This window comes from Remersonia thermophila, chromosome 1 (genome assembly GCF_042764415.1).
Source record: "Remersonia thermophila strain ATCC 22073 chromosome 1, whole genome shotgun sequence".
NCBI lineage: Eukaryota > Fungi > Ascomycota > Sordariomycetes > Sordariales > Chaetomiaceae > Remersonia > Remersonia thermophila.
This window is the reverse complement of record NC_092217.1, coordinates 2,670,286-2,684,275: the sequence shown is the minus strand read 5'-3', so window position 1 is coordinate 2,684,275 and position 13,990 is coordinate 2,670,286. Positions and strand designations below refer to the sequence as shown.

Genomic DNA, 13,990 nt, shown 5'->3' with positions numbered 1-13,990 from the left:
TCGCACAAGTTTTCGACCTCACCAGAGCTCAGGGTTAGGGTTGGACAAGGTGGAAGAGGGGTTCTGGTTTCTTAGACAAGATCCGAGGATCACTCCTTCCACCGACTCATTTCTGGTGGGAAACCGTCACCCTTTTTGGTTCTGTGATGGCCCGGACCTGTGAGAGTGCATACGGCGGAAAGGAGTGGTTGGAAGCTGTTGTTCAAAGGAAGAAAACAACTATCTGATGTGCCTCTCCTGGAGGCTCCTTATATACACGATGGATGCCCAGAATGGCGGTCTGAGCAGGCAGAATGCCTGCTGGGGTTCAGGAGCAGGGTATGAGTCCCCATAGATCCTGTCACAGGTTCAACAATACACATCACTTCTGCGAAACGGATACATACCGTTGAGAAGACCACGAGGTTCATCAGAAATACCCCTTGAAAGGGTAGTACAAGCTACCAGTGGAACACACCGTGATGAACATGACTTCTTCTCATACCATGGACTGAACGCTGTGAGACCACGTACTTGTAGCCCACCGCCCTTCTTCTGCTGCCACTTGAACTCTATCCGCTGTATTGTAGCACGCTTCTTGAGTCCGCCATCCACTCCACGGCTACAATCGCCATCTCAGTTCAGTTACGTCTGTGTGATTGCCCTTCTTTTCCGCCCTTAGACAACGCCTAGGTCCAATTGGACCTCCTACCTCTGCCAAATCGACGCGTCGCCGCCCTAATGGGGCCATTTGCTGACTAGGAATTACCATTCGCTGGCATTGTCCGGTGATAATGGCAAGGTGACCTTATGAGCGGGCATTGTTCAGAAGCTTCTTCATGTTGACAGGACGCCTGCCTACTACATAGCCCGCGTGCATCATCAGCCAAGGTACTAGTTGTCAAGAATCTCTCGTCGCAGATAAACCTCCATCTCCATGGGCATCCAATATGTTGAGGGCCGCTCGCACGGTTCGAGGATGATGCAAAGGGAAGGTGGACCACGGAAATAAGTTTGGAATTGCTCGTCCCCGTGTTCCTCGTTCATCACAGCAAAGGCATCCCTTGCTGTTTTGCCTGAGTGTCGAAGTATGAACTACCTTAGGCAGTCATAAGGGAAGCTGGTCTAGGTTTCAGTTTCATCTAACGTCTCTGCTCCTGGCCACAATTCATCCATTTCCGTTGTCCAGCGTACGGTTTGGTGTCCTAGAACACTTTGTTCATTACTTGCATCCCCCACCCTCTCGTGTATCTGTCTTCTGGATTTCACCAAACCTCAGCGATCTTTTGTCTGGCTATCGCTGCCAATCCATGTCTAGCATCCTACATCCAAAACCTCTAGGCCTCCTCCAATACTGACTTCTCCAGCATGCAGAACGACCAAGATAACTCCTTCGGCGATGCTAATCCCACTCATGAAAGTCGTGTCGACAACGTGCCCCCGGACCCGGACTCGAATCTTTCCCCAGAGGAGAGGGCTGAGCTTGTAGGTAGCCACTTGATCAGCACAAGCCTTCCCCCAAGGCGCTGACGCCGGATCTAGGAGCGAAAACTGCTTTGGAAGCTTGATTTGATGCTGATGCCATGGGCAAGTAATATTCACTCCTTGCTGGAACACAAACTGTTGACTGACAAAAGCCGCCCAGCTCTGTTTTCTCTACCTTTTGGCCTTCCTCGACCGAACCAACATTGGGAACGCAAAGATTGCTGGCCTGGGAACCGACCTGAACCTTAGCACCACAGCCTACAATGCGACACTTACCATCTTCTTCGTATCGTATGCCATTTTCGAGCCCGTCACCAACGTTCTTCTCAGGCGAATGCGCCCGTCCATTTTTATTCCCATCATCATGTAAGCAGATGAGCCTCATCCTCGCGTTCTGGTGACGCAGACTCATCCATGCCCACGAGAGGCCTCGTTTCATTCGCATCATTGCCATTTCCTGACGCACCTCAGTATCCTTTGGGGCGCCAGCATGATCGGCATGGGCTTTGTGACCAATTGGCCTGGCCTCATGGCTGCCCGCTGGTTCCTTGGTCTAACCGAGGCGGGCCTCTTCCCCGGCGTCAATTACTATTTCTCGTGTTGGTACAAACGATCTGAACTTGGCGTTCGTGCGGCCATCTTCTTCTCTGCAGCTGCCGTGTCCGGCTCATTCGGCGGGTTGCTGGCGGCAGTGATCGACAACATGGACGGGATAGCTGGTCTCCGCGGCTGGGCATGGATCTTCATCTTGGAAGGCCTGCTCACTGTCGTTGCCGGCGTTGCATATTTCTGGATGGTACACGACTTCCCGGACAAGGCAACGTTCTTGACGAATGCTGAGCGAGCTCGGGTCATCCGCCGTCTTCGCCTAGACCAACAGGCATCAGCCGTCGGGGGGAATGAAAGCTTTCACATCCGCTATCTTGGCCAGGCCGTCCGCGACTGGAAAACGTGGCTCGCCATGGCCGTTTACATGGGATGCGGCATGCCGCTGTACGCCTTTTCGCTCTTCCTGCCCACCATCATCCACAACCTCGGCTGGAACACGAGCGTCGTGCGCGCCCAGCTAATATCTGCGCCCCCTTATGTTGCTGCCGCCGGGCTGACGGTCGCTATCGGCGTCTTGGCAGACCGCACCGGCGCTCGCGGGCTTTGCAACATTGGTGTTTCCGCCCTGGCCGTTGCTGGCTTCAGCATGCTGCTTTCGACAGACAACCCTGCAGTTCAATATGCAGGCACCTTTCTTGCCGCCCTCGGTATCTATCCTTGCATTGCGAACACCGTCTCTTGGGTCGCCAACAATGTCGAGGGGGTGTATAAGCGCGGCGTGGTGCTCGGACTGGTCATCGGTTGGGGGAACCTCAATGGTATTGTCAGCAGCAACATCTATTACAGCCCACCCAGGTTTGTGGAGGGCCACGCCGTCGTGCTGGCGTACTTGGTGCTATTTCTCTTCGGCGGGTCGGTGCTGATGACGTGCTTGTTGAGGCTTGAGAATGCACGCCGCAGGAAGGGCGAACGGGATCACAGGGTACAGGGGTTGCAGGAGAAGGAAGTCGAGGAGATGGGAGATCAGAGTCCGCGTTTCCTTTACACGGTGTGAGAGTTATGGGAGGTTGGGCCATGGAGGAGTTGTGGCGGTCAAGGACCGGAAAGCATGTGCGATGGGTTCTTCGAAAGCAGCCAGCGTGGGAAGATGGTTATGAAGCTTGTGCTAAACACAAGAGCCGTCCCGTGTCGTGCTCCAGATGTACCGCCACCACTGAAATGCGCTGATTTGCCACAGGGTATCCCAGTACGCAGGCTACAAAAGCCGTGTGTGAGATGTCCGAGAATCCACGCTGTTGCCATGGCGCTGTGAATTCGTCAAGCTGCGAGGCGGATGAGGCAGATGATATCGATAATAATTAACTTACCTTCTTCCCTCTTACTGCACATGATTTCGCAACTCTGAGTCACAGCGCAGAGATATCTGGCGACAATCCTGCATTGCACATCGTGGGACCGTCCAACCTAAAACATCTTTTGGGGACGGTTTTGGCATGTGATTGTTGATTTCCTACCTCCCCTCCTTTCATGACGAGCTCGGCTTGCCTCATGGTCAGGATAATTTCGGATGCAGCAGGAAGTGTGCAACAAGATTGCCTTCCTGCGAGGCCAGACTGAAGTAGCGGTCAGGCAAGCTGCCATTGTGTGTTACCGAGGAGGCGATGATCGGTTGTGGGTTTGTAAGCACGGGCCTGGGTTGTGGTGTCCCCAAGGCTGCTGGAGCTGGCCTTGCAAACGCCCGAGGTCGCGGTATGCAGGTGCACAGAATTTGGCATGTGAGCTGCATGAATCCGACGAGATCAGGCTGGCAGCCTTCTGCATCAGGATGGCATGTCGAACTGTATACTGTCGTGTCAGTCCTCGGTCATTCCGTTATTACACATCTCTTTTCCGGAGGGGTTGATCGTAGGTAGAGATCAAGTATGCTCGAAGATAATATGATTAGGTTTACATCAAGATTTTTTGGTAGGAAGATGAACTATTTTGATGGCTTCAGTCGTCAAAAAACAGTGGACATACATCTTTTTTCCCACCGCCCAACCCGATCATGTCTGGGGCTCCACGCAAAGTTTGACCAAGTTGTGTCTAGAATACGAACATTTTCCAGATTCAACCAAGGCTGTTCTGATGCCCAGCGGTCCGCCGGGCAAACAGCCCACTCGCTCTTATGGCGCTCGTTTGCTCCAAGATTGGTTGGGTTTTCTGACGCTAGAACCAACCAACAGCCAAAGCTCAATTATGCCCGAGGGACTGTCCCAGCCGTAGCGGTACCTATTGTAACCAAGTTACACCGCGGCAGCCAGCCATCTGCCTATGAAATGGCAACCGTTTGGAGACGTACCACATTGTCTCCCGGATTTCTGGCGCCCAATTGCCAGAACCTGGATGTCTGCCCCTGGCTCGGTCTGTGCAGTTCCACCGTTTTGTTTGGCCTGGGAGATTCCATCTGCGGTGGCATGGACGAAGCAAATGGCCAACCGTCTGCCCAAACCTGCACAAGTTACCCGGGCAGTGTGCTGTGCAGGTGACTCACTGCATGGGTCCGAGCGCAAAGCACGAAAGAGGGCATCCAGAAAAGCAAAAGAAAAAGTAAAAAAAGAAATCAACGGAACCTCCGATGCTGCCAGATATATGTGCTACGGCAATAGAGGAAAGTTCGATACTCGGTGAAAATGGTGCTATGCGGACCAGTGATCCTCGTGACCCGGAAGAGGTGTTGCACGGCTGCTGACATTGAATGGATGGAACCCAGCTGAAGGAGCTTGGTATTTATTCCTGCGTAGCGGTGTCACCAATGCCAACAACGTGCAGTGACAGAGACGGCCCCTGACTGTTTGATTGTCACCACAAGGCAGCCTTCCATCGCTGTGCCTCCTCGCCTACCGTCCTCGTCGGGGTGGGAACTAGGGGAACGGCTAGATGCCAATGGTCCCAATAACCCGCCGGGCTCTGGGCCGCCGTTCTGTTGTGCCTTGAGGCCAGACCCCAAAAGGTATCGCAGCGACAAGCATCCTCAACTTGAACTTTTTCGTCTTATAAATTTTCCGTCTTCCTCAGTCTACTTGCTTCAAACAGCTCCCCCACTTTGTTCTCAAGATATCTCGCCTCTTGGACCTGACTTACAATTAACACAAACCTACAATCCCATCCATTCATCATGCCCAGCTGGCTTAAGGAGACCATCCCCCCTGAAAAGGGGGCCTCTTCGGCCATCGAGGAATGCACGGCTAGTACCACAAAAACTGTGGCACAGGGGAAACCTCCCCCAACACCGATCCCACCGCCCAGCTTCCCTCTGTATGCCGATATCGACAGGGACGGTACCTTTTTCTGCGAATGCCCCTTCTGGTGCGTGACGAAATTCTCCCCATCTGTTTGTCTACCATGAGACAGACGCTTGTCATTTGAGCAGGGGCTGACCCGAAAGCATGGAATGATAGCGTGTGCGGCGAGGCTGTCATCTACCCTGGAGAGACATGTTTCGCCTGCCTGAAGAGGCACTCATAGGCATGTACTAAGTTTGAAGTCATGCTAGGGCATGTGAGATAGGGACGTTGTCAGGCTAGGGAGGGTAGGCATTTTCTTCTTCATATGGGATGGGGGTAGATAGATTTGACCAAGTACGGAGTACTGCGTACTGTGAAGAGGCATGGTTTCAGGGCCCTCTGGCCGTGTGGGAACAGGGCAGAAAAATGGATGGTCGGGAAAGGCGTATAATGTTTACAAGGACAATCGGTTTTCGCTGATGTTTGATTGATATTGTTTTCATCAGGACGTTGATCATATGAAAGCTTAAAGCCCGATGATGCTCCATCAATGTCACCGAAGGACTCAGCCGCTGATTACGCCGTGCGGACGGCGTAGAAGCGCTGTCTCCTGGCAACGGGAGCCCCACGTGCTGGCTGGGACGCTCTGGTCACGTCACTGCCCGGCCTTATCGATTGCCCCACTTTTTTCGATAAGCTTTATGGGCCAACCCAACACCAACCTGCACCTGCCATCTGACGCAGCAAGCTCGAGGTCCAGCTCCAAGCTCCATCAACAACTCCATCAATCCCTCACCCTCAGGTCTTGAAGCTCTCCAACGCGGTGAAATTCCCTACCTGTTTCCTTCAGCCCCTCCCAATGTCAATACACGACCGAACATAGCTCTTCCTTTCGCCCTGCACATTGCGCACCTGCGCATCCTACAGCGGCCAGCCATGGACATGCTGAGGCATCCCAACAACCCTTCCCTCGATCCGGACCCCGATGCGTGCCTTGGGGATAAATTCGTCGGCCCCAACACAAAGGACTTTGGGGTCCAGCTCGTCATCTCGCTCTCGCTCGGTCTTTCAGCCTTCCTGACGTTCTGCTTCCTCCGCCCACGATGGAAATCCCTCTATGCGGCCCGACGACGGCATTGCGACCCCTTCCTAGGTCTCCCCGCCTTGCCCGACTCCTTCTTCGGATGGATGCCAGTCCTTTACCGGATTACGGAGCAACAAGTGCTTTCCTCAGCCGGCCTCGATGGATACGTGTTTCTCGCCTTCTTCAAAATGTCGATGCGCCTGCTCGCCATCATGTTTTTCTTTGCCGTTGCCGTCCTCAAACCCATCCACGACCACTTTGTTGAACGCCCGCCACCGAATAACGGCACCGCTTCGTTTCTTTTCCCAAATCACTTCACGTACCACGGCGAAGACAACGACCCGCGCGATCCAAAAACACCCGGCGATGATGACGACGACATCAGCTTCAATAAAAACATGGGCTACCTCTGGTCCTATCTCATCTTCACCTACCTGTTCACCGCCCTCACCTTGTACATGATGAACAAGGAGACGCTCAAGGTGATTCGTGTTCGCCAGAGCTACCTCGGCACACAATCTACCATCACAGACCGCACCTTTCGTCTCTCCGGCATCCCCCGAGAGCTGAGGTCCGAGGAGGCCATCAAAGACTTGGTGCAGAAACTCGAGATCGGTAAGGTTGAGAGCGTCACGCTCTGTCGTGACTGGAGGCTCCTCGATAAATTGATCAAGGAGCGAAAAAAGGTGCTGGGCAGGTTGGAAGAAGCATGGTCTCAGTATCTTGCCGACAAGCCAACCGCGAGGACCGCGAGCTCCCCTCCTGGTGGGAGCGGCGGCGACGGGCTAATCAACGGTGCCGGCTCCGGCGAGCAAGATGCAGCAGATGAAGAAGCCGGAGAGAGTGACCGGCTGATACGATCAGGCGCTGCTGAGCTCCGCCCGAGGCGACGGCCCCAAACCCGCTTTTGGTACGGCTTCCTTCGCCTCCAGAGCCGCAAGACAGATGCCATCGACTACTACAGCGAGAAGCTCCGCCGTCTTGACGACCAGATTCTGGCTGCTCGCCGTAGGACCTACGAGCCCACCGATCTGGCATTTGTCACGATGGACTCGATTGCGGCCTGTCAGATGGCCATCCAGGCCCTCATCGACCCCCACCCAGGGCGCCTTTTGACCAAACCCGCCCCTGCTCCGTCCGATATCGTTTGGGAGAACACATACGCGTCCTCCTTCAGCCGTCGCTTCCGGTCTTGGTCCGTCACAATCTTCGTCACGGCCCTGTCCATCGTGTGGTTGGTTCCCCTCGGCTTCATCGCTGGTCTTTTGAGCATCTGCACAATCGATAAGTTCCTTCCCAACTTCGGAGACTGGCTCAAAGAGCACGACATCTGGCGATCCCTCTTCCAGACCGGTCTTCCAACGGCTGCCGTGTCGTTGCTCAACGTCGCCGTCCCCTATCTCTACGATTGGCTCTCGTACAAGCAGGGCGCTCTCTCGCGCGGCGACATCGTCCTGTCTGCCATCAGCAAAAACTTCCTCTTCACCTTCTTCAACATCTTCCTCATCTTGACCGTCTTCGGCGCCGTCACCTCGATTCTCGATGTCCTCCGGAACTCGCTCCGAGACACTACCTACATTGCCTACACCCTCGCCCGTCAGCTCGAGCGCTTTTCTGCCTTCTACACCAACTTCATCATGCTCCAAGGTCTCGGCCTCTTCCCCTTTCGCCTCCTCCAATTCGGCGCCGTCGCTCAGTACCCGTTCCAGCGTCTTCTTGCCAGAACTCCTCGTGAACGGGCTCAGGTGGCCCAGCCGAACATGTTTTACTACGGCTTCTACCTGCCCACCGCCATGCTCGTCTTCATTCTCTGCCTCGCCTACAGCGTCATCCCAGGCGGTTTCCTTGTTCTCGGCCTCGGTCTGGCTTATTTTTCGCTGGGTTACTTCACCTACAAGTATCAGCTGCTCTACGCCATGGACCAGCCCCAGCACGCCACAGGAGGCGCCTGGCGCATGGTGTGTTATCGGATTGTCTTGGGGTTGGCCGTCTTCCACCTCACCATGTCGGGCTATCTTGCCCTGCGCAAAGCCTGGATCATCTCCGGCCTCATCACTCCTCTATTTATCGGCACCTTAGCATATGCCTGGGTGTTTCGCCGGCGTGTCGAGCCTTTGACCCATTTCATCGCGCTGAGGAGCATCGATCCCAAGGAAAGCGCCCGCCGCCGAAGGCCCAGGATAGCGAGCAATGAAGACGAGATCTCGGAGTCGGCTATCTTGGACGGTGACGAGGACGTCAGGGGCGCCCTCCAAAGGAGAGATACCGGTGGCATCTTCCGCCGTGGAAGCACCGTTGATGAGGACCGCGAGAAGGGCGCGCGTTTTGTGAATCCCAGCTTGGTTGTGCCGTAAGTGTCCTCCGAACCATCTGACTTGTAGTCTCATCAGAGGCGGTGACGCTGACCGTGATCATCTTCTTGCAGCCTTGAACAACCCTGGATCTATGAAGAGGCCCCTCCGCCATTAATACCTTCCTCCCAAGGATCAGACGACTCATCAAGTGATTTGCTCATCCCTGGAGGCACGGGTATCGCCAATAGTGGTGGCATCCCTGGTGGGTTCGGCTTCGGGAGCAGTCCAGGATACGCGTCATCCCCTGACGCTCTTGGGCGACATCACCACCGCCGCCGCCGCGACCTGAGCACAGGTCCTGCGAGCAGCGACAACTCAGAGAGTGAGGTCAGCTTGGGGGATACCCACGTCTGGAGAGATGCATGAGGCGGTGAAGGGAAGGGTTATCTGGCTTTTCTTTTTCTTTTTTTTTCTTTACATATGAGCGGGATGCGTTACTTCTCAATTTATGAGGCATGACTCGGAATGGCATGGTATGAACATTCGTTTTCTTTATTTCTAATCTGCCTATACCCCCTTTAGTTTCTCACGTCGTTCAGTTCCAGGATAGGAACAGTGTCGCCCTTTCCCCTGCGATGTCCATTACTCTTCTGATGTGATGTAATGTATACAAGGGCGGGATTGTCTTGACATGATGGGAGATACTTGCTTCCCCCGTTTGGCGGCGTTGTTTTTTAAGATTGAGTGGAGAGGCGGTAATCGTGATTAACCCAGAGGAGCGGGCAACTTGTAGAGCTTACTGGTGCTGCATATTCCAGCGGATGGCGCTGAGGACAAACCGCTAATAATAGTGTTACCATGCATGCCTACGCACGTAATAAGATAACTAATCGACATGGCACATATCGTCTCTGTTTCTTTCTTTTCCTCTTTATGAAGGAGTACTTTGTGCTACGACTTGACGTAGCCCCGACATTTGCTTTGGCAACCATCGGTTTGTTTATTGCCTTTTCTCGTTCAGGGGCCCTTATTCCCCGCAGGCTGAGATGGCGGTCACTTAGGCTGTCCGCTGAAGTCATTCCGAGTGCCAACCGTATCCGCTGTCAACTGATGAGTTAAGAAGCATATACCATTGCCATGCCAGTCTCACCAGCGCTGCTTCAACATTGATGCAACAAACAGGTGACCTAGAGAGCAAATATCCACCAATGCTACTCCCTCCACATGTCTACTAGTTGATACCAGCCCGCACCTGTTGTTTGCTATCTTCCCCACAGCAGCGCTGCCAGCAACTCGTAAGACATCCATCTCACACAACACAGACGCATGCAGTCCTAGCATTGCTCACCGCCACGAAACCAACGCTGTCAATCGCCTTCCATCGGCTCATCTTCCGAGCCATGGGTCTGTTCCGTGCGAGCATACCAGTCCCTGAGCGGCTGGAACTGCTCAAGAGGCTGTACCTCGAGTACTGCCGCGTTCTCGAATGATGCTGCTGGATCGTCCGCCTCCGCCATGTCCACGTCTTCTGCATAGGTAAGCTCGGCGGTTGAGTCCGACGATATGGACACGGCTCGTTGCAGGCCGCCAAGGCGTTGGCAAAGGTGATGGCTGCTGTTCAAGACGCCATCCATCGACATTTCCACGTCCATCGGGGGTGGTGTAGCCGTCAAGACAGGCGATGTAACATCCGCTGTTGACGGCGAGGTGTTGTACAATCCGCTCTGAAGGCTACTCGGGGTTTGGGTGCGGCTCATCCTGGGCGTGGCTGCGTTTCTGCGCAGCTCCTCGATCAGCAGGCTACGGTTTACGGGAGTGCCGCGCACAGTTTGCGATGGTGACGCCCGGCTCAGGGTCGTAGCCTCTCTTCTGCCAGGCTTCTCTCGTTTGCACGGGTATGTTGAAGAGTCATCCATTGGATAGGGTCGTTTCATAGCAGCCTGCACAGTAGCCAGATCGGCGCCCAGTACCCTCTGCTCAGCCTCGTCGGTCTTGTGATTCCACAGCTCGAGCTCTTCAGCACTCGGGCTCTCCATGTGTGGCAACACGGCTGTCCGCTTTGCCTCCTCGAGATCCGTGTCGGTTCCATCGTTTTGCGCATCATCTGCGAGGCTCATGCGGACAGTGAACTCGGTCTGAAGTCTCTTGATGTACGACGACAAAGCACGAGCGTCCATGGATGATTGCTCGGCCTGCTTCAAAAGATCAGGCAGCGCGAGGATCAATTTATTCTGTTTCGCGGCGCGTGTAGCTGGGCCAGCTGTTGTGCTTGCTTTGATCTCACGAAGGAACCTCGCCGCATCATCAGCATACTTGATAACGCGGTTTGGAAAGAAGCGGCGAGCAAGATCCAAGCCGTAATCCTCCTTTTTGACTGGACCAGAAGCAATTGTATGTGGCAGCGAGATTTCGGTCGTGTCGCCCTCCTTCGTTCGATCACCGACAACATGCAAGGCGAGGATGTCCTTCGGCCTGGTGATGTTTAGGACTCGGGCTGTGATGCAACAGCTGTTAACAGAATCCTTCAAATTTTCTCAGGCTCGTCGTCTTACCAAGTTCAGTGAAATGGGTCGCAAAGAAGACGCGAGGCTTCCGCTTGATCAATTCTTCTGCAATTGAGAGGGCAATGGAGAAACCCTCAACAGTCGATGTCCCGCGGCCAAGTTCGTCGACAATAACCAAGCTAGACCTCGATGACTGTCTGCCAGACGTTAGTACTTGTTCCATCACAGTCCATGGTGGTGCCCACCTCAGGATCGCGTTCATCTCAGCCATCTCCACTGCAAACGTGCCCATGTTGCTCTCAGGCTTGTCCTCCGTCGACAAGCGCGTGTAAATGGTGTCGCAGATCGGCATCGCCGCGTACGTCGCCGGCACGAAGCTACCAACCTGCATCATGATCTGCATCAGGGCTATCATCTTGAGGAACGTGCTCTTGCCGCTCATGTTACCGCCCGTCACAAACACCAATCGAGCGCCACTGTCGCCCGAGTAAACATCGTTGGGCACAAAATTGGGTTTCTTGACCTCCAGCACGGGGTGTCTGGCTCCCTTCAGCACCAACGAGTCACTCAAAGTTGGTCGGACATAGTTCTGGGTTGTTGCCACGTGGGCGAACGAGCAGATCATGTCCAGGACTGCCATGGCTTCGTTGACGGCGAGGAGCGTTTCGGCGTGTTCGAGGAGAGCGATCCGTAGCTCGGCAACAAACCTGTCGCTTTGCGCTGCAACCACATCGGCGTAGCGTTGGATCTGGCTGCTTCTCTGGATCAACTCTAAGGTTTGGCAGTCGTAGTGTTGCTTCCTCCTAATGCCGTTCACCGTCACAACACCTCCAAACGCCAGGGGCCTCCAGTAGCCTGTGCCAACCCGGTCTTTCCCTTCGGCAGCAGCAACCTGCCTAGCGAGCTCGCGCTCGACGTCGGACCACTGGAACCTCAGGTAGTAGTGGTTGTCACTGAGAAACCGGAGCTCCGGGGCGACTCCCAGGTTCTCTGCATCCAGTGAGCCACGTGCCATGCCACACGGGAGGATTGACCAACCTTGAAGCGTCCGGCTGATCCCCTCGACATATTGGTGCATGTCATTTGTGCTGTCCCGGTATTTCATCCGGAACTCTTCTAACACGCTCTTTGGCTCTGCCTTTGCGGGAGGTGTTAGCAGGGCAGAGAGAAAAAACAACCTTGAGGGACGCCCCCTTACCTTGAATGCCCACAGTCTGTTGTTCCTGATGTCAACTGGTGCCTTGCTGTAAATGGCGTCCAGTTCCATGGAGGATGCGATGAGAGAAATGATGGGTGCCAAGTTTTCCTGGCTGCAGGTATCAAGAGCCCACTGGAACAGCTTCTCGGTGCACGCGGCACCTTCCAGAGCTTCACGGACTGCTTCGACACCGCCAAGGTACGCCTTGATCATGAGAATCTGGTTCAAATCGGTCTCGGCGTCCTTCAGCTCTTTGTGGCTGGGCGCGATGAACTGATGATACCCCTCAATAAGATCCATGCCATCCGGCAAAGGAGCGCGCGTATTTCGTCTCAAAGGTACCTTGTTTCGAGTCAGCAGCCGTCTGTCTGTTTCGCCGCGTGGTGGTCCTTACCCATGGGATGCAGCGTTCGATATCAATGTGAAGAAGTTTCTTGAGACCATTGCGAAGGCTGGTGAACAAGTCCTCATTGCTCGACAACGCCTCGACAGCCTCATGACGGGCCAAGATCAAGTCTCTGTCAGTGCTCGGCTGAAGAATAGAAGACCGAATCATCCGACGACCTTGAGGGGTGAGAGTATTGTTGAGAAGTCCAAACAAAGTGGACGATGCATTGTGGGCAGGCCGGACATTCTGAAAGAGCTCAAGAGAGGTTATGGTAGCTCGGTCAAGTCCCATGGTGTCTGCCGGCATCTTGTATCGAATGCGCAAGGCGTGGTCCCTGATCACCAGGTCGAAGCTCTGATTAGCGTAGGCGATGACCTGGAGTGACATCAGGAATGGTTTGCCAACTTCATCTTGAGGCTTATTCATCTGCTTACCGCGGAGAATGCACATGAAACGTAAAAGTTGTGCTCCAGATTTCGCCGAAGGGCTTTGGCATCCCTCCTCCAGGCGAGGCGGTCGATGAGCTTCAATCCATTGGACTCGTTCCAGTGATCCCTGTCGAGCGGGACGATCCGAGAATCTGGAAAACTTTCTTCAAGATGGGTGACGAGGCTGGATTTGGTGTGCTGGTCGACAACCTTTCTCAGAACGACGAAGGTGTTTGGAGACACGGGCATTCTCAGGAGCGTCTCGGTAAGGTGTCGGAAGCTTTGATCGTTTACGAATCGGGTCAGCTCAACATGGCCCGTATCAAGGTTGATGACCGCCATGCCCACCACATCGGAGGTGCGGCTTGAAGAGAGTGCGCAGATCACCGTATCATCTTCCTCGTCTGGATCCCTGATGTTCTTAATAGTCTCGAGACCGTTGCGGGATGGGAGATGTGTGTGAGGGTTTCTGTCTGAACCGATGATGTCTCCAGCTGGTTCCTCATCCGAGTCAAGCTCATACTCTGGAATCGTTGACGCTTGAATTATGGGAAATCCTCTTGACGCAGCGCGTCCGGTTTGTGATGGTTCATGGCGCAAAAGCTGAGCTGCTGCACGCGGCTTCAGAGGAGTCAAAATAGATGAATCTTGGGGTCCAGAGTAGGCCACGCTCCACCCACGATACGGACATGATCTGAGGTCTCGAGCACCGGTCCATGGTGTGGAGGTATGTTGTCGGGTCTTGTGCATGCCAACGGTTTGTGAATGGAGATAGGCCTTGCTCATTGTGCGGAGCTGCTTCGGGTCGGTGGTCG

The 13,990-nt window shown here is 54.3% G+C and overlaps 4 protein-coding genes across 4 annotated transcripts; 3 read left to right on the top strand and 1 right to left on the bottom strand.

The window, feature by feature from the left end:
• Positions 1-1,798: 1,798 nt before the first annotated feature.
• Positions 1,799-3,067, top strand: VTJ83DRAFT_763 (uncharacterized protein; the record flags this gene model as incomplete). Its single annotated transcript, XM_071014442.1, has 2 exons — positions 1,799-1,830; positions 1,936-3,067. 2 exons carry the CDS (start codon positions 1,799-1,801, stop codon positions 3,065-3,067), a joined length of 1,164 nt encoding a protein of 387 aa, XP_070870116.1.
• Positions 3,068-5,170: 2,103 nt separating this feature from the next.
• VTJ83DRAFT_762 (uncharacterized protein) lies at positions 5,171-5,520 on the top strand (the record flags this gene model as incomplete). The annotated part of the gene is made up of 2 exons (XM_071014441.1): positions 5,171-5,361; positions 5,454-5,520. The coding sequence occupies 2 exons, from the start codon at positions 5,171-5,173 to the stop codon at positions 5,518-5,520; spliced, it is 258 nt and encodes an 85-aa protein (XP_070870115.1).
• A 695-nt stretch (positions 5,521-6,215) lies between these two features.
• On the top strand, positions 6,216-9,083 carry VTJ83DRAFT_761 (uncharacterized protein; the record flags this gene model as incomplete). The annotated part of the gene is made up of 2 exons (XM_071014440.1): positions 6,216-8,713; positions 8,789-9,083. The coding sequence occupies 2 exons, from the start codon at positions 6,216-6,218 to the stop codon at positions 9,081-9,083; spliced, it is 2,793 nt and encodes a 930-aa protein (XP_070870114.1).
• A 941-nt stretch (positions 9,084-10,024) lies between these two features.
• Positions 10,025-12,659, bottom strand: VTJ83DRAFT_760 (uncharacterized protein; the record flags this gene model as incomplete). Its single annotated transcript, XM_071014439.1, has 4 exons — positions 10,025-11,151; positions 11,210-12,151; positions 12,200-12,299; positions 12,360-12,659. The coding sequence occupies 4 exons, from the start codon at positions 12,657-12,659 to the stop codon at positions 10,025-10,027; spliced, it is 2,469 nt and encodes an 822-aa protein (XP_070870113.1).
• Positions 12,660-13,990: the final 1,331 nt, after the last annotated feature.